Below are 19,423 nucleotides of genomic sequence, written 5' to 3' on the forward strand. Positions count from 1 at the left end.
ATATATATTTCATGTTTCTCCTTAAGGAAAAAAGAACATTGTAATAATTGTACACTGTGGAAAAATTAATTAGCGTACTCCGCAAGAATTATGATATGTTTAGTTTTTTCCAGATAAATCTATTTCCGAACGATGAACGTAAATCAATATAGTTATTTGTTTGAACGTACGATGAACCGTCGTTAATTTTCTATCTTTTCTACGAAACTAGTTATAAATAAATGAACTTTGAATCGATGCGACGGGAATAAAAAGAACATGTAAATAAGAGGTCGACGTTGTCCAGTAGGTGCTAAAAATTTCGTTCCTTCATTTATCGTACATGGAGTGTCCCAGAATTATACTTGTGCTTTTCTTATAAATATCAATATATGCTAAAAAAAGTGATAGTTATTTATGCATCAACAACTTTTTGTTACAAACTATTGAGAATTAAATATACTTTGTTTGCTCTTTTATCTGACGTTTTTTCTTGGAATCTGTATAGAGAGATATAATCAAACCTTATTTAAATTTTATACTAATTAAATTTCTTACTTCTCACGTTTTCTTCTCTTGAATCATATTATATTTAATTAAATCGTAATTGAATAAAATAATTAGTAAAAGAAGCTAACATTTTTCAAGCCTTTCCTTAAATAGAGATTAAAATTGCACCAGTAAATATGCTAAAATAATTAGTGTTACAAATGTTTGTATGAGTTTCGAGAATTCCAAATCTAATGAATGTGTCGTCACGCTGTGTATTTTACGTCACGCACGTTAATTTATGGCAGTAAACAGCGAAGGTGTAGCCATTAGCTAACAAAATGGAAGAGATATGAACCGAGTATATAAAACCGGACGATTAATTAATGAAAACTGTCCCTGGATCATGAAAGTCAAGGTAATTCGAACGGCAGTCAATTACATGTGTCTTTCGGGGGAACTTCAGATCGACTAACGTCATCCGCAAACACTCCCACGAAGCTGCAACTGATGTATTATCAAGAGACTGAGACAATCTCCCGCGAACGTAGGCAGGACCTTGCGACATGCGTAGCCAAACAGTGATCGAAAGAACGTGCGTCAGGTGATGGCTACATGAGAAGAGATAGAAACTGGGCGGTTACGATTAGGTGCGCACGGCGAGGCACCCAGCCCGGCTGACTAAAACGGGTAGGGGTGGATTTTACAGGATAGCGAAGGTCGGACCGGGATCCTTCATTCTAGCTTTTGATTTTGCGATCTCCGCTTTAACAGCGGGAAGAAGCAGAACGACTGTTTGCTGACTGAGGAACACCGAAACTATAGACATTCCCCCTTAGATATTTCCAGATATCGCCTTCTCTCCGTCAGTAGAATTGACATTTTTCTACTTTGCATGCATCTTTCATTTCGAGCTATGTAGGGACTGAATGATATGCTTGAACGAGTCACGAACAGTGTTAGCCGGCGACAATACGACGTCCTATATTTGTGAGGAGTACGAAATTGTCATACGAATAGTGGATCGTGGATTGGATGGTGGCCACTGGTGATGGCCACATCACCTTTGACCGTATCGCTGTGAAACGTCATATGAAGTCGTAGAGTATACGGTCCGGGGGTGCTTAGGGCTCGCGGCAGCTTTAATCCGTTCATGGGCGCGTCGGCCGGGGTGGAGGCGAGACGTGGCGAGGTGAGGTGAGGTGAGGTGAGGTGAGGTGAGGTGAGGTGAGGTGAGGTGAGGTGAGGTGAGGTGAGACGAGGCGAGGCGAGGCCAGGTGAGAGGCAAGAAGGGGTGAAAGCCACCCCGTCGTCGCTCACCTCGGTGTCAGAGAAGAGGGGTAGCGCCGGGAGAATGCGCGTTGTATTAAAGCGCCGGGTCCTCGCCGCGCAGCGTGGGAGTTAGTTCTGGTGAGGGCGCCAGGCAGCTCACTCACCGAAGTAACCCACCGTCCCAACCCTTCGATCCTCCACATCCCTCGACCTTCGACCAACAAAGCAACCATCCACGGCCGCAACCTCCTCACCATTCGATTCCGTCGTCTCTTCCCGTCGGTCGAGAGCACCTACTTCCGCGCCGTAAAGAAAAGGGGCGAGTCGGCCACTCGTCGCACGACACCCTCGCGAGGATCTTCTCCAGTGCAAGCGCGTCAACGACGGCGTTCGCGAGGGGGTGTGCATCAACGAGAAGCGGTGCTGTCGCGCGACGTGCCGAGGTCGGGTGAGCGGAAAGAGTTACGCATCGTGGGAGACGAAGTGAGAGAGCGAGCGAGAGAGAGAGAGAGAGAGAGAGAGAGAGAGAGCAAAGGAAGAGAGAGAGAGTCGAGAAAGAGAAAGAGAGAGGGAACGTTTCTCGTCGCTCAATGGAACACCGGCGCGGCCGGTCGAGATCGTCGGCGACGTCAGCACGGGAAGTCGGGCAACCGCGGGAAACAGCCTTTAACCTTTGAAATACGCCGCGCGATTATAGTCGCAGACCAGACATCATCGTAAAAGACCGGTATTACAGGCCTAGAGAAAGGAAAGACGAGAGAGAGAGAGAGAGAGAGAGAGAGAGAGAGAGAGAGGAGAGGAGAGGAGCGAGAGGGAGAGAAAGAGAGAAAGAGAGAAAAAAGAAGCAGGGGTGGGAAGAGAGACGGAAGGGGGCGCATAACTGCGTTAGTTAGAAACGAGCATTAGAACAACCTGGAAGATTTGTCTCGGTGACTTCGCGGTGACATCGCGGTGATTACGACCCATATCTTTAGCATAACGTTAGACACCACACGTACACGTACGCACTCTCACGCACGCACGCACGCACGTACATTCAGCTCGAGCGAGCGGACGAGAGCGCGCGCGCGCGCGCGCGCACGACATTACACGCCCATATATGAACGACCATACGGAAGCGGATCGTGGTGAGCGACGAAGATGTCAGTGAATGAATCGCGCCCTACCGTGGGTAACCGGACGACGTCGTACGTGGTATGATCGCACGGGGTGCTACTAGGGTGCTGCTGTCGAGGCGAACATAGGTCTTTCCGTGGCGCGCGACGATCCAAGCAGGAGAGGAAGAGGTAGCGTGATGCATGACGAACGTCGCCTCAGTCAGAGGAACGGTAGCTTCAGTCAGAAACCTGGGTGTCCGCTGAGGAAAGCGGAGCAGTAAAAAGAAGAAAAGCTCGCTCGCATGTGCAAAGAGGACCGAACGCATCGAAAGACATCCCCTTTCATTCACAGACGTTCCCCCCGGGAGAAGGCCGCGAGGTGAAGGCAAAGAGAGATATCATACCGCGCGATATCAACAGGATCGCGCACAGAAGATTAAGTGAAGCTGTGGGCGAGAAAGAAGATAAAGAGCGAAGAAGAAACGAGAGGAAGAGAGAAGAGGAAAGATAGAGGCGAAGAGAGGGCGAAGTGAAAGAGAGAAAGGAAAAAAGAAAGAAGGAAAGAAAGAGGAAAAAAGAGTTAGAGGACAAGAAAGGAAAGGGAGTTTAGGTCGAGAAGCGGCATCACGGAACGGCGCGACGCGACGCGGAGGGTCGAGGGAAGAAAAGAGGCCGAGGCGGGAGATCGGAGATCCGAAAGCTCGGGAGGAAATACGCTGGCACGGCAGACGCGCGGCGGCGAGATATCAAGAAGCAAGTATTACCCACGTAATGCCCCGCGTAACACTGCACCTCCTATCGATGAACCGTAATCTCTGTCTGTAACTCTCCGGGCGTCTCTCGCGCCCGGGCATCCTCCGCTATATATATATATATATGTGTGTGTGTGTATGTACATATATATATATATATATATATATATATCGGTGTACCTTTTTTTCTCTGCCTTTGTTCTACACATCCTGTGTACCTCTGTCGCAATACACGCTCGTGTACCGCCTACTCCCGCGTCTCGCACCGACAAACGCGCACCGCTCTCTGCCACGGCAAGCCTTTGCTTTTTGAACGTTTTTCGGGGCACCTGTTGATATGACCGACCTACATACCACACTGCTATCCATATTATGTCACCCTTTCATAATGTCGTACGGCACCAGATTATCGGATCCGTTACTCGGGATCCGATACTCGAGAATCGTCGCGTCCTGTGTGTCGATTCCGCTCGCGCGAGTTACGTCGCCGCGGACGGACGCGGCGCGTATTAGACACGGCTGATATCCATTTCTACCGATGTACACATTAACTTTAATCTCGATTTTATTTACTTTTTATCCTTTTTTAATTCTTAGAAGTGGAAAAAGATAAAAAGTAAATTAAACCAAGGTTAAAGTCAATTTACATTGGTAAAAACAGGTCTGAATATCGTTTTCGCGCGATGGCGCGGATTTTAGAAAGATTCGAAAAATTCCCCGTGACTTGAATCGATATCGTAAAGCTATTTAGGTTAAAGTTACTCGTTTCAACGCAATCGCGATTCTGTCATTTTACTTACTTGATATTTTGCGAAATTGCATGACGACGCTCAAAGTATATATGTATATGAATAATTTGAGAAAAAGTTTGTGTCTTCAATCGTGAAAGATTTCTTTTCATAAGAGGGACGCGATCAAATTCAGCGCAAAGTATATCGTGAATCGTCATACAAAATCTCCGTTTCGTAATAAAATACAGAATCGCTTGGGGGCGTTTAAGTTCGATTCATAAATTTTTATAGCAGGTATTCCGGGTAAAAGTATATACTTGAACGGCATTTCGTTGCAGGTATAATGCGCATGATGTATCATTTTATCCTCTTTAACACTCTTTGTGAACGATAAGGATAAAATACTTCATGCGTATTATGCGTGGAACGGAACGTAGCTTTGGAGTAATTTTAGTGGTCCAGGTGAGTTTTGATATTCGAATCTATCACCGAGTCCGAAATTAATTCGAGTATGTGAATGAGATTCTAGCGCTCGACATAGCGTTTAAGTACAAAATTTGGAATTTACAGAAACGTAAGAGCTGGAAAGGAATCGCGGCGATAACCTTCTGTAAATTTCGCGTTGCGATAGTCTCTCCGTTCAGTAATGGCACGCTCCGTGAAAATGACTCCGCAGTCACGTACGCGGCTTATCTCGCCAACATTATGGTTGCGGCTCTCGGAGCGAAATTTAGGTAGGCGCGATTATTTACTAGCGGACACGTAGATGGTTATTAATCCGTGGATTATCCGTAATCGCGATCGCCGCCGGGGCGTCATAGCTTGATTTCCGCTTTGTGGAAACGTACGATATCCGGGATGTTCGTTCGATAGGTGAGGTGGAAGGGAAGCTAGGGACGTACGGCAGAGAGGAAACGAAAAAGAGAGGGTGGGCCGATTGAAAGAGCAGAGAGAGGAACAAGGAAAGAGAGAAAAAGATAGAGAGAAAGGCAAGAAAAGAAAGGTAAGCGAATGAGGAAACAACACCGAGGGAGAGGGTCGTCTCTCGGAGAGATGATAGCTTTATTGGCGAAAACGTGAAAAAAAAACGATCGCGGGCGTTTAACATGAGTGGCACCATCGATTGATTTAAATGTTGTCCACACTCGAGCACCTTATACGCATCTATGAGCACGCACGATGAGCACCTCCGATAACCACCTCCACATGTCGCAGCACTTCTGTTGAATATATCCTGAGAAAAAAAAAAACAAAACCAAAAGTAATAGATTTTAAAAAAAATAAAAGAAAATTTAAAAAAAACCACCACAAATCTTTTTGTGTTCCTGGCACTCACGGTTATAAGATATCGCACATTATTCTCTATTAACGACCTGATTTCAGGACGGTCGGTACAGGACGTGTGCGCTTTATCACGAAGGGAAAACCAAGGTCGCGGCTACTATCATGGACTACCGAAAGTGAAGCGTATCGATTAGAAGAGCGAGCATAACGCAATCAAATGTCAAACGTAATACACCGTGCGCTCGAGTCGGCGATTTATCCTCGATAGAAACAGAGAGATCGAAAAGGAGAAAAAGAGAGAAAAAAAGAGAAAGACCCGGTACTTCTCAGATCTCTTGCGACCAGAATCCGTGGTCCCAATTGGAGCATGCTAGGCAGATTGCAGTTGATACAGTTGCACGCGTAGCACCGTTACGTTTTCTATGCAATAATCGTCGTTGTGTCGTAACATATCGCCGCTCGTGATTTTTTATCAAGTTTATCCTTCCCTTCCTCACCCTCTCGATATCAATCGACCGCCCCGTATCTCCCGCCCACCCTGCACACACACACACACACACACACACACGCACACACACACATACACGCACACACACTTATACGTATATATACACATACACACGTACACACATATACCTGTAATATACAGACATTCCATCCTCAACTTCCTAGTGTACCTACCGCGAGTTCAAACGAAAAGTCGGCCTAACCCAGAGTTGCTACAGACGTGCCTTTAGACTGGCAGTGAGTAGTAAGCAGCTAAAGAGAGCAAACAAGAAAAAATAAAAGAGAAAAGAGCATCATTGCTGTTCATTTAGGTCAATTATAACACCACGCCCAGCCGTATAATCGGGTGCGTCAAAAGTGGTGGTAGAGAAGGAAGAAGAAGAAAGAGAAATATATACGTAGATATATATAGACAGATAGAAAAAGTTAGAAGGGTAGAAGAGAAAGAGAGAGAGAGAGAGAGAGAGAGGAGAATAAAGAAATAGAGAAAAAAAGGGACTTAAAAAGCGTTAATGATTTGTAAAATGGCAGTTTGCATGTTCTGGCTTCTCACCTACGTGGGACAGGGGCTGGATTTGGCGGTAGGCAATCGACCCGTGATTATACAAGTACAAGGCACACAGGGACTTGACTATCGTCACGGAAGCAGTAGCATTAGAAAGAAGAGCGAACTGAGCTCGGTAGGTAACAACCTGTTGCATCTAAAAATATATCCTTCCGATGGTCCCTACCGGGACGACCTGTCGAACTGGCTGGTCTTCAACGACGAGCCGCGTATATCCTCGTGGTCGCCCGCGGGTATGCTGATCGACGACATTGTGAAAGAGCCGCGGGAGCTCCAGAACGTGTTCTTTGCCCTGTCACCCGCCGTGCTGAACGTTCTCTATTCCGAGTACGTAACGTCGCAGCCACACGCCGCAACGCAACCCCACGTCGCGGAGCCCTACGTTCACGACGATGGCAATCATCTGCTCGGCGGCCGGCAGGCCCATCAGCGTCTGAAGAAGCGGCGCATCGGATGCCGGCATCCGTTGAGAGGTCCGCTCAGTCTACCGATACTGGTATGCGACGAGGCTGGCAAGAAGGCTACCACCCTTCAGGAATCTAGACAATCGAATCACGACGATCTCTACGCGGAGCAGAGATTTAACACTGCGACGAGTACGAAGACTGATCTCGCGCGCGCCGAGGGCGGCACCCCGCTTAACTTACCTACGAATGGCGGCTTCGTACCTAAGGTCTTCGCCTATGAGACTAGCGGAAACAAACTACCCGGAAGTAAACGGAACCAGATAACGGTCGGGCGGCGTTCGATCGACGCGCAAGGAGAATCCCCGGGACACCAGGCTCAAGCGTCCTCGGCGTCCTCGACGTCGTCCACTGGCGCGAGCATCGCTTCACAGCTTATGCTGAGATCAATCCGGGGAAGCATACAATACGACGTGCCGCAGATCGGTAAGTGCTATTCTCTCCTTGTATGTAGATATTTATGAGTACTCCGCGAAAATGTTTCATTGATTAACCAAATTTATCATGTGCTTTAATCCTCCGGATTATAGAAGATCCGAGTTCGAATTCGGCTGGGGTGATATTTTTCGCAATTTTGCAATGAATTATTTACAGCTTCCACGATGCTTTTTTACAGCAATAATATTAAACTGTTCGTCGATAATTTGTGATATTACTACTCCAGTTTCGGTTTAGGATTGTATTTCAAGACCGATAAATAATTAACGCACAGTTAGCTTCAACTGGAAATTATATAAATTCACACGAAATATTGAAAACGAAAACCGCATCGATTAAATATAGCGTTTTTCACTCATGTGTGTTTAATCCTCCGGAGCTGATGCCAAACTCTGTATAAATAGTTACTGACGCTAAATCCGTAAGATCCACTTAATTTATGTGAATTAAAAGGTATTAATTTCAAGGGACCAAAATAACATAACGTAACAAAAAGGAATAAATACTATGTATATTTTGATAAGAATAATCCAATCCTGTAACAAAAAAAATTGAATTGTTTGACATTTTTGATAGAGATTTATAATTGAGGTGGTCAAATAGATCTACTGTCAACTCTGGAGAGAGAGGGTTAAAAATTTAATTTTTAAAAAATCCAAATTTATACAGACGTAACTAAGAAAATTGAATTTGTTTGATATTTTTAATAAAAAGATTTATAATTGAGGAAGTTTAATAGATTCACCGTCAATTTCGGAAGGTTAAAAAATTCCAAAAATTTCAGAGGAATATTCTGTCCTACTGATAACATATAATATTAACATTTGTTTTACTCTTGCCTAATTTTTCCTTCTTTACCTTCTTTTATTATACATATTATTATAAATATTATAATGTTTATATAAATAGTAAAAATTGGTGTAAGGTTTTTAAAACATTTGATCAATTTTGTGAGTTGTAGACAAAGAAACATTTTTCTGTAAAAATCAATTTGATTAAACTTCTATTTGATGTTAACACATATCGAGACATTTATCGTATGATAAGTTACAGAGATACGTTAATCCTTTTTAAATGTTCCGATAACAATATGTCAAATTTCCTGATAATGATATGGGTGAACATACATATATAAAATTTTCATACATATATAAAAACGTATTTCAACTTTGATAAAACATAATCCTCTCTCTCACGTTTTTTTCATTTCCTTGAAAAATGTATGGATTAAAATGAATTTAAAAAGTTTTATTTTTGTGAAACTAAATAATATGTAATAAATAATATAATATATAATAAATTATATATAACGAGAGAAGAGATTTCCAACTATCTGATTACTTTTTTGTTTCTTTTATTCCTAATATTCCAATCACTTCTTGACGTAATTCTGAACGTTAAATGAAGAGCTGGGTCGAATGTTGAACAAAGACGAATTAAAACATAAGGATATTTTATAATTCTGAGAAACTAATTTACTTTAAATCTTTGTTGCTTCTCGTGAAAATGAGAATAAATAAAAATGAAAATGAATAGATAAAAATCGAAAATTGTAAGATAAGAATAGCGAAGAAAAATTTTACTGAAAAAAAAATAGATAAAAATCGAAAATTGTAAGATAAGAATAGCGAAGAAAAATTTTTTTACTTGTAAAAATTTGCAAATTCATAAAATCAGTTTTTTAAAGTTACCTATATTTTACATAATTTGTGGATGAAGGATTAAAAAAAAACAGTAATTTAGATAAAATGAATTTTTAAATAATGTATTCATTTAACCAAAAAGTAAATTTAATAGTGATAGTTTAGAAATTTCAAGAAGAGAGAGCTCATTGGAATTGATACGTGTATTCCTCGTAAATCTCGATTTCCCTGAAAATCCGCATTTGTACGAAAATGTGAAAGTTGTTCTAATTTTTTGAAATATGACTCGAATGAGTACGTTATAATACAGATATACATGGTGTGAGTTACACACGAATAGAACAGGTCTATAAATCCAAATAAAATGCGTCGCGCGCGAGAAATACAGACAAAGCGCTTCTGCAAATAAAGAAAAAGTGACGAAACGCTGTCGCATGAGCGTGCCCACCGTCCCTCCCAAATTTATTGATCGAAGAGAGCGCCGACGGGGCGAATTCGCGAGAAGACGATGGCGTGAAATAAGCTGAATAGAGTATGCCACTAAACATCCTTCGGTCGTGTAGACGATATTGAGAAATTTAAAACGTGAGGAATGTGTGGAATGCGGGGGTTCTTTTCATTGAAAGTTTCTTTAAAATACCAGACTTACTTTGAAAAGAGAGTCGTTATAAAAACGTAAAACGAAGGGTGGTCAAGCGTTGTTTTATCATGAGCTGATCTGTTCGGGTCACGATATATAAAGTGATAGGTCACAATATAAAATGCTACGGACATCCGTCTTGTTATCGCGATTATTATCGCGATAACAAGTTTAACATCGAACTTTACATTCGTCGACCCATATCTCTCATCGTACATATTTGGCATTACATTTACTAAGACTCATCCTACGCGTTTTGAATGAGATCTTCGTATTAAGCAAGTAGCACGGAGAACTATGCTAACCACATTTAGCGTACACTGAGTACACGGGCTTTTGAGATACACCGTCATGCTGGGCAAATAACACGGAGAATCAGTCAACTACATTTAATACTGAACATGCTGCGAGAATACCAAGTATACTGAAATGTACATTTAAACATTGATATAACTGCCGATTAACGACAATTAAATTTACATTAGTTGTCACAATTATAGATGAAAAATTCTATGTGGTAACTGTCTTGTAATTAATTTAATGAATTGACGTTTTAAATATTAATGGAAGTATTTATTTTGATAAACCGCAGAAATTAGAAATATCGAAAATGGTCGTAGTCAACAGAAAAAGTATTGACGAAGTAACGAAAGCAATAACTGAAATAATATGAATTTTACATGAGAACCCGAACGTTTTTATGTTGGAAATATGATACTTGCTCCGCTCCTGCGTTTTCCGATTCCGCAATACTTTTCATGCGAGATTTTTCCGATTTGGCCGAGATATCGGATAATATTAATGTTTATATGGGTGATACCTGAATCTCTATCTAACAATAAGTATATAGCGCCACTTTCGAATTGAAAAAGAATTTTTGTGATTTTATTTACAGAATGTCCAGTCTCCGAAGATGGAATGGAAAGATTTGCTTGCCCAACTGCGGATAGAATGGGTAGATATCATTGCATCGACGATCATGTCTTGTGCGACGGCTTTATAGACTGTCCTACAGGCGAAGATGAGGATAGGCAAGCCTGCATGTTTTACAAAACCGTGAGTAGAATTATATGATAGTTCTATTTATTTTACATGTATACATATATGTATATGTATTATATATAATATATATTATATATATATATGTTCACACACATACACACATACATACATATATATATATATCTTCGGATCTCTTATTATTAATTCGATGAAAGAATTTTGATGAATCTGATCCTTTGAAGAAAACCAATCAAAATACAGAATGATTTTTTAAATCTTAAATTTGGAAATAAATATCGTATATTTCCCGTTAACGAAATCTAAATAAATTTCGACGAAAGTTTTTGTAAAGTGCAAGAATTTTATTTAAATTTTCATCATCTGGTTAAGGCTAAAAGATACATCTGACTATATGTATTTTGCATTCTATGTAAAACTCTGCTGAACTTTTAAAGTGACTTTCGTTATAAAGTTCAAAAGAAAATGGAGGCGTGTGTTTGCGTTAACCGTGGGTGTAATATCAAAAGCTCGTTTTCTGACTCGCCGGTAGAATTTTCTGGCGGAGTTTTGGAGCAAAATACGGGAACACAATCTTTTTGATAATTCACACACCATCTGCTTGTACGTGTGGAAAATAGCCTGCGCGTCGATAAATTCGAATTACCCAATTTTCCTTTCAGCGTTCCCACATCAAGGGGATGCTATCAACACGACAGAAAAAAAGGTGGAGATCCCTTGATAAATTAATACTATATATTGATATTACTTCAGATTCAAAAAATACTATCTTTTATCCTTATAAGAAGGTAATGTTCAAAATTAATAAAAAGATAAAAAGATTGAGAAATTCATTATATGGTAAAAAAAGTATATACTAAAAACGTATCAAATATATTAATAGTATATTAAAAATACTGACTTGATATTTGAATATCAGATCTAGTATGATAAGCTATACTGTTAAATCTATAGTGTCAAATTTAACTTAATTTAAGTCGACACTGCTCCTATTAAATATATCGTTATTTTATACTAAAACAATATTTAAATTTGATACATATCGTAACAATTTGACATTATATAGTGTTAAATTGATATTGTATACTATCAAATATAACCATTGCTTCGATATAAAATAACGAGATAATTGGGTAAAAGCAGTGTTGACATTAAGTTAAATTCGACAACATAGATTTAACAGTGTACAAACGTGAAAACAGTACATGAAGATTTATATACGGAAAGAACGATTTTGCTGAAGTATCTAAAAATTTAGCCAGATCTGAAAATAATTTTGTTAGATTAAAATAATTATTATAAATAGACCGTTCAAAGATAATGAGCATTACTGTAAATGTTTTGACATTCTAGTTTATGAACGTTCTACATAATTATTGGCCTAACCAAATTATTTTCAGATCTGTATTTAGCTAAATTTTTAGATATTTTAGCAAAACCATTCTTTCAGTATGCTTCAATTATTAATTTCAATCATTATACGAACAACGTATAGAAAGGAACGCGAAACGAGAATTACGGAATTCACGCATATATACAAGTTTCATTTTCTTTTTTCGCACGAAACGCTAAGTCGACAGATAATACAATTGTATTCTGATATGTTTCAGACGAAAGCGCATCTGGATGTATTAGCGGATGCCATACTACGATGGGCGAGAGGACGCTAATTCCTTTCTTTGTTGACGATGAATCTCCAAGCTGTACATAAAACCACAAGTCTGATACGTCTACTTCTTTATATATTCATCTCGATATCTTTTTCTCCTACATTAATCTATTTTCCGGAAACTGTTTTCTCTCTATGTTTGGCGCATAGAGACGTTCATATTGAAATCAAACTCAGGGGAACGCGTTAAGAACCGTCTCTCTCTCTTTCTCTCTCTCTGTCTGTCTCTCTCATTCTCTCCTTTCTCTCTATTTCTCGCTGTCTCCTTCCTCCCCTCTCTTTCTCCCACTCTGTTTCTCTCTTTTTCTATCAACCTCCTTCTCTCTTTCTCTCTCTCTCCCCCTCTCTCCCTCCCTCTTTCGCTCCTTCTCTTTCCCAGAAGAGAATACGGCCGCTCGACTTAATCTCCGAGAGGACACGGCATGGTTCTAACTACACTAAAAATCGGTTAGCAAGGTCTATCGTAACCAAGATATCCTCACATAAAGTACAAATTAAGGTGTCCGAACTTTTAGGATGTTATAAATAAAGTTCGTAAGAGAGTTATGGCATTTTAACGCCGCTGTGTATGGCGCACGAAAATACCCGACTTGGATAATTTCAGTTCTATAAGCATCTACCAGCTATATACCAACACACAGATGATGTATTACGATTTCATATTGAGCGATTTCCGCGAGATCGTAATTAACTCTTTAACGACTTTATTTTGGTACAATAAAGTAATTTTGAAGACTGAGATCTATTTACTTCATTCCCAGAGTAAACACGCGGCTTTGCCGTCGCGCGCCGAACCGGTAGGAACGAACGATCGTATCGTTTGGCAAGGAACGGGCACGTGTACCTAGAGACTTCCTCCTAGAGTACTTCCTAAGTGATTGTAAAAGAAAATGTACTCGCGTTTAATCAAATCGCTCCGCACGACGTTGACGCGTTAAAGCGAATCGTAATAATAATGGAATCAACGTCGATCCGGTCTTCTGGTATCGCGTACCGTCACGAAGAGACGTCTCCTTCTCGCCTTGTGCACGCTCTATGTTGTCATATCGATATCTCTAAATATTTATTTCGAATTTAATGGAAAGAATAAAAAGCAAAGCGAGTGCTTTCAGCAGAAGATTCTTGTGAAAAAATTAATTGCGCTTCACAATTAACCCGCTCCGAACTAACGAGTTAGGAAATATTAGGGATTTATTAGCAAGCCATCTTGCTGCCGTATACACTTTGCGTTCTGCGACATTTATTTACAAGCCTTTATCACACTTATTCAGAAATTCACTAATATATGTATCGATATTGCTGTGAGATTGACGAAAATGAATTTCTCCTATGTTAAACATTTGATGTCCAAGAATTATGACTTAACGGTAACATAATAATACATATATGTTCCAACTATCACAGGCAGTTTTGTACTTTCATTTTCCATACCAAATCAAATATTAATTATTCATTAAGAAAATACCTAGTACTAGAAGTATATTATCTTTCACATTTGTAGAAAGATAAATAAGCAAAAATGCACACACACACACGCGTGCGCGCGCACACACATATATATTATGTAGTGTGTATCAATTATTAGCAAGTATCATAAAGCATTTATGAAAATATATATACCTCTTATTCGCGAAACATACCTCTTTCCAAGAGGTTCCTATCTTTCCACAAAATATTTAGTCTATAAAATAAATAGACATAATTTTGCCTTTCAAGGCAGACTTATAACTTTTATCTTAATAACAAATGTTTATATGTATGGGAAGGGAAAGCACACGCATTTCTTGCAATTACAATATTGCTCGTAAGAAATATGATCGATGTGCCGTGTCGCTACGATCAACTATGTTGGTGTATACTACGGTGTACTTGTAATCACGTATACATTACAAATTTGGAGCGTACCACACATTAGATTGCGAATCTGGATTTAACAATATCGCGTTCACAGAATTTAAATGCTTTACGTAAGATTGATCGCTTATCTTATGTGTTGCAAAATTATTAAAGTGCAAATTATCTGTTTGTAATGATACTACCTTCGTCGCAATTTCTTGCGGAAATGTTTTTGTTTGGATACTTGGATCCATTACAGCTATTACTTTCAACGGGGCATTTTCCGCAACCCTAACACTTCTGTCATTTATATACACAGGAATTTTTTGGATATTCGAACCATTTTCGACAGCTAAGTATTTTACAGGTTGAGTAACATTTTGCAATAACACTGCACGATGCTGATCGTCGATCGCTTTCGGATACATATATAGATCATCGTTTTGCCTCAGTGTTAACAACGGTACATTTTGCGTAGAACTAGACAAATTAATGCAATTATCTAAGCTGTTATTATAGCCTCTTGTGTCGCATAAATTTTCAGGCTGAGCAATTTCTTTATGACAACGATGCGCTTGTTCCTTATATTTACGTGAACAATTGGCAGAATCGAAATAAATATATTGTTCGTTGCAATGACACGTATTTTCATTAATTTGGTTCTTGGTACACTTTACGTCTGTTTTACCAAATCGATTTTCTTGATATGATTCCGCAGATCTTTTTTCGGCTTGAACATTTTGGGTGATGTTTAATATTGGCGGTATTGCTCTGTCATTAACATTATTAAAAAGGATATTTTGATTTTGATCACGAATATTTTTTCTATAAAGCTCTTGCTTGTTGGCTTCACACACATGTTTAGTTTGTTGAGGAAACTGTTTTGTTGGCTCTACATTGGAATTAGATAAACTTGCGCTTTGAAGGTGATTAATCGGGTGATAATTATTTGAACGATAAAAAGATTTTCTTATATCTGGTGAGATTTGTTCTTGTTGAAGCAATTTTTCAGTATTTGTATTACATGAAACTTCAAAAGGTCGCGGATACAAAAAGTTACCGTATCGATGAAATTCATTTCTTTCGTTATATTCCTTTGGATGCATATTTACATTAATTTGTTCGATTTGAGATTCTTGCGAATCTTTTATTTTCATCGATCCAATTTGAGGCTCTAATATTTTCGTTTGATCAAATGTCGCGTTTACTATGCTAGGAGTAGGAAAACTTGTGTATGAATTTGGGAATGCAGTTTCACATAATTCCTTTTTGATACCGTCACTTCTATTGAATAGGTTAGTGTCATATTTCTTATGTAAGCCTTCCACATCACCATTAATCTTTACAGAATGATTAGGCTTATTAACGGGGATGTCGACACATCGACGTAGGATAGCAGGTACTCGTTTAACATTCTTCACTTCACAATTATTTGTTATTTTGTTATTATATTTTTTAGATATATTTGATGCACAATTGTCGGAAACAGTAATAGGCAATTTTTCACGGCAATAATCATTCGAAAAATGTCTCTTTGATAGTACAGGATCACTTAAACATATTGACTTTCTTAAGAATTTTGAATTATTATCAACATGTCGTGAATTTTTATGATTAGGAATGTCAAAAGAAAAATTAACTTTATCATGCCGATTATTTTTTAAAAGATGATTAATGTAGTTAGGATTTTTCTGAGAATCCATTTGGACTGAATCTTTTTTGTTTACGATAAAAAGATTTGTTGATTTCGCAAGTTGAAAGATGTCTTTAGATTGTTTTGAATACTGATTATCGCCGTTTTCGCAATTTTCGACAACGAGGCTATTTGAGTTACTGTTAGATGTAACAGTATTTCGTAATAAGTAAGATGTAAAATTATAATCCATTGTGCCATCACATTTTTTAGTATTTTGTACTAAATGGAATTTGTTATCTTTGTGAGATACACCTTCTTGGAAATGAGCTGCGATAGCATGGTTTTTACTACACTTAGGAACTTCGAATTCAACAGGTGATAATTGCGAAGTGTCCGAAGATACACAAGCTTGATGTTCCACAGAATGTGTAGGGCTTGTATTTTCTAATTCTTGTTTCTTCTTTTTGCGCAAAAGTTGTTGACGAAAAGAATCAGTATAAACACGTTTTAATTTTTTAATTGTTGATGTAACAGGATCTAATACAAATAATGGTTAATGATTAATAAATTACTGGATGATGAGAAAAATGTCACAGGTTACAATTACTCTATATACATATAATATACCTGAGGAATAATTTTGTAGAATATCTGCTTCAAAATTTTTGGCAGAGATTTTGCAGAATTCCATATAGCGACTTTTTGGGTCACACAATAAATCTTTGTTGTTTTTGGAATCTATCAATTCTGTTTCTTTGTCACTAGTTTTATTTTCTTTTGTAAGATTAGTATCATCAAATATTCTAAAATATTTTATTTGATATAATATATTTTTTTATTAGACTTAATAATTATGTTACTTACTCTGTTAAATTAGTAATAATAGTTTCTGATGGCTCTTTATCATTTTGGAACAGTCTTCGTTTACATATGTCTTCTTTTTGAACATGTCTTGATTTGTCATTGATATTTTGTTTTTTAGTTTTGTTGAAATTTATGTCTTCAAAGATGTTTTCTCCACCTTTCTTTTTAGCAAGACATGGCTTCTGATTTTGACTGCAATATTAATGTGTGTGTGTGTGTGTGTGTGTGTGTGTGTGTGTGTGTGTGCAACATTTACATAAAATCTTTCTTATATTTATATAAAAAAGTTTACATATCATCCTATTTAAAACAATAAACGTACCTTTGTCTATTTCCTAGAACAGGACTTAATTCTTGAATACACAGTTCGTTCAATTCAAAATTGTTTTGTATGCAATCTTTTTTTGCTGATTGTTTAATAGTTTTATTCTGTATTGGTATCTCCACTATACGTCTATAAAATAACATATAGAAATCATTATGTATCCATTCGTGATACATTATATCAAACTTTATCAGTAATTTACTTACTCAGATTTATGAGTGTCACCATTGAGAAGTTCCAACACATCTGCCTTTAGCCGGGCATTATGGTATGTATTTTCCAATGTCTCTGCTGTAAGACATTACAAGGATTCAAGCAATTGTACCATTTCATTGTGCTCATCGTTACAACAAATAAGTTTCAAAATGAATATTACCTTTCTGAATGTCTTTACCCTTTGCGCCATTTCTGTATATGCCAGCAACCTGAAATAATAGTAGTATTCAGATATTTAACGAATAATGGGAATATCATTAAGATAATAGAAATAGGTTTATAAATATTAGATAAAATTACTTACGGGTTCTGGCAAAAGTCTATTACAGATTTTTGCTCGGCCTTGCTTTTTCTGTTCTTTGTTATCACCCTTTCCAATCTTATCCTGTAATAAATTTCAAGCTATTATATCAATCACTAGAATAATATCATCAAAATTAGTGCAAATTACATTTCTTCCAACAGTAACTTATCTAAAAGCACGTAGAAGTTCTCTGATCTCTAAGCCACAATTTTCTCTCTCTGAAAAGCAGTTTTGCAGATTACAAGAGTTCTACGAGATTATTACTCGATCACGGTCTTAGCTAAACTTCACTGAGAGCATAACGCGTGTTAATAGTCTCGATCGAGCTACGCAAACGAAGGGATTACCGTTCACAAGGGCCTGTAAACAGTGCCAGTAAACACCTGACGTTAATACTAACCTAACACTCACGGAAGCTATTGCGTCTCCATGCCACCTAAACACCGCGGCTTTTTTTTGAAACGACAACGACTGCCGATAATCGTCGATAACGTCGCTTTTTCCATGCAAAAATCTAATCGGTTATAAGTAAAAAAACATTGTAGCGAAACGATCGTGCTTACGTAATACGCGCAACTACCACATTCAACGGATCTAACATAAGAAATGGAGTATCGAGATATTCGCAACTTGCCGTTTTCACAATATAGAGAGAGAGGTCTGTTTTTTATTCCGATCACTGCAAACTTTCTCGTTTTCATCAAATGTCAAACATGTATCTATTTCATTTTAGGATTTCTCTTATTTAATTAGATTTATTTCACTCTAAGTTTTATAAGTGTATATTAGTTCAGCTACAGAAAACATACCTAAATTTATGATTACCTACAGATTAAAGGTTAAGATTTCAGCAATGATATACATTCATGAATTTCTTGGTAACCTGTAATCTTTAGGTAACTATGGGTTTGTTCGCGTCGCATGCTCCAATACGTTCCAATATGCTCCTACCATAGCTCCTACTCACTCCAACGCGCTTGATAGAGTGAGTAGAAGCTATCGTAGGAGTATGTTGGAGCATGCGACGCGAACAAATCTTATGTATTGTGAAAAGGGGTTTAAGTTTAACTTTGTCGTCCTTGGGATTCAGTGCGACGAGGTCGCGATCATCCGAAGGATCGAGGACGGAATCGAAAACGCGACCTACCAACTTCTGCTTGGCCTGCAGGATCTTCGAGTGTATCCGATTGAGGTCCTTCTTCCGTCGTTTCCGCTGCGGCTTCTCTTGGTCGGTCGAGCTCCGCGTTATTCTGCCCATAATCTCGCGTAACAATGTCCGGGGTAACTGCACGGGTTACGTACGTGTATATGTATCCACACGCATTGTCAATATTGCCTGCGGTGACAAAACGTGAATACTGAATACTGATGCACAGCGGTGCGGGCCAGTCAATGACGACTGATGAATACCTTCACGTATGTTTATTTACCCTCGCTTTCTCGTAGTTGCGTGAATTACGGGGATCATTAACAGGAATTATTTTCTTCTTGCGCCCATGACGTCATTGAGAAGGGGTTTAGAGAGGGAGAAATAGTTTGTAATTCCGGCGCAAGGGGTCGTCTTAAATGGAGTGCGATGAAGATTAAAGAGTATATCCACATAACTTGTATAGTTACATAAATATATGTATAAAGAAAATTATACAATCGTATTTTATGTCTTTTATTGTTCCTATTGAATAATTTTGATGT

At 38.5% G+C, this 19,423-nt stretch overlaps 3 protein-coding genes across 4 annotated transcripts; 2 read left to right on the top strand and 1 right to left on the bottom strand.

The window, feature by feature from the left end:
* The first annotated feature begins 3,034 nt into the window (after nucleotides 1-3,034).
* LOC108768108 (UPF0329 protein ECU05_1680/ECU11_0050-like) lies at nucleotides 3,035-6,600 on the top strand. The gene is made up of 3 exons (XM_018518391.1): nucleotides 3,035-3,114; nucleotides 3,308-3,590; nucleotides 5,704-6,600. Exons 1-3 carry the CDS (start codon nucleotides 3,035-3,037, stop codon nucleotides 5,782-5,784), a joined length of 444 nt encoding a protein of 147 aa, XP_018373893.1. The 3' UTR covers nucleotides 5,785-6,600.
* jeb (low-density lipoprotein receptor domain-containing jelly belly protein) lies at nucleotides 6,601-12,810 on the top strand. The gene is made up of 3 exons (XM_018518473.1): nucleotides 6,601-7,566; nucleotides 10,757-10,917; nucleotides 12,492-12,810. Exons 1-3 carry the CDS (start codon nucleotides 6,624-6,626, stop codon nucleotides 12,549-12,551), a joined length of 1,164 nt encoding a protein of 387 aa, XP_018373975.1. The 5' UTR covers nucleotides 6,601-6,623; the 3' UTR covers nucleotides 12,552-12,810.
* A 38-nt stretch (nucleotides 12,811-12,848) lies between these two features.
* LOC108768164 (uncharacterized) lies at nucleotides 12,849-19,228 on the bottom strand. 2 transcript variants are annotated; one of them, XM_018518497.1, is made up of 9 exons: nucleotides 19,162-19,228; nucleotides 18,879-19,067; nucleotides 17,732-17,812; nucleotides 17,588-17,636; nucleotides 17,418-17,502; nucleotides 17,209-17,340; nucleotides 16,887-17,078; nucleotides 16,650-16,825; nucleotides 12,849-16,559 (listed from the first exon to the last, which is right to left on the bottom strand). In XM_018518497.1, the coding sequence occupies exons 2-9, from the start codon at nucleotides 18,987-18,989 to the stop codon at nucleotides 14,437-14,439; spliced, it is 2,949 nt and encodes a 982-aa protein (XP_018373999.1). In that variant the 5' UTR covers nucleotides 18,990-19,067; nucleotides 19,162-19,228; the 3' UTR covers nucleotides 12,849-14,436. The 2 variants fall into 2 exon arrangements, with proteins under 2 accessions (XP_018373999.1, XP_018373998.1); XM_018518496.1 differs by having other exon boundaries at nucleotides 19,142-19,222.
* Nucleotides 19,229-19,423: the final 195 nt, after the last annotated feature.

The sequence above is a fragment of the Trachymyrmex cornetzi genome, unplaced genomic scaffold, assembly GCF_001594075.2.
Source record: "Trachymyrmex cornetzi isolate Tcor2-1 unplaced genomic scaffold, Tcor1.1 scaffold75, whole genome shotgun sequence".
Taxonomy (NCBI): Eukaryota; Metazoa; Arthropoda; class Insecta; order Hymenoptera; family Formicidae; genus Trachymyrmex; species Trachymyrmex cornetzi.

What these genes read in the sequence shown, in the direction of transcription:
- jeb (XM_018518473.1), top strand. Translation starts at nt 6,624, where the DNA reads ATGATTTGTAAAATGGCAGTTTGCATGTTCTGGCTTCTCACCTACGTG. An exon ending in ATACGACGTGCCGCAGATCG is followed by an intron (nt 7,567 to 10,756) that starts GTAAGTGCTATT and finishes TTTTATTTACAG; the next exon opens with AATGTCCAGTCTCCGAAGAT. An exon ending in CCTGCATGTTTTACAAAACC is followed by an intron (nt 10,918 to 12,491) that starts GTGAGTAGAATT and finishes GATATGTTTCAG; the next exon opens with ACGAAAGCGCATCTGGATGT.
- LOC108768164 (XM_018518497.1), bottom strand. Translation starts at nt 18,989, where the DNA reads ATGGGCAGAATAACGCGGAGCTCGACCGACCAAGAGAAGCCGCAGCGG. An exon ending in TGCAGGCCAAGCAGAAGTTG is followed by an intron (nt 17,813 to 18,878) that starts GTAGGTCGCGTT and finishes AATTTATTACAG; the next exon opens with GATAAGATTGGAAAGGGTGA. An exon ending in GGTGACACTCATAAATCTGA is followed by an intron (nt 17,341 to 17,417) that starts GTAAGTAAATTA and finishes GTTATTTTATAG; the next exon opens with ACGTATAGTGGAGATACCAA.
- LOC108768108 (XM_018518391.1), top strand. Translation starts at nt 3,035, where the DNA reads ATGCATGACGAACGTCGCCTCAGTCAGAGGAACGGTAGCTTCAGTCAG. An exon ending in CCGCTGAGGAAAGCGGAGCA is followed by an intron (nt 3,115 to 3,307) that starts GTAAAAAGAAGA and finishes AAGAAGATAAAG; the next exon opens with AGCGAAGAAGAAACGAGAGG. An exon ending in CGGCGGCGAGATATCAAGAA is followed by an intron (nt 3,591 to 5,703) that starts GCAAGTATTACC and finishes ACCTGATTTCAG; the next exon opens with GACGGTCGGTACAGGACGTG.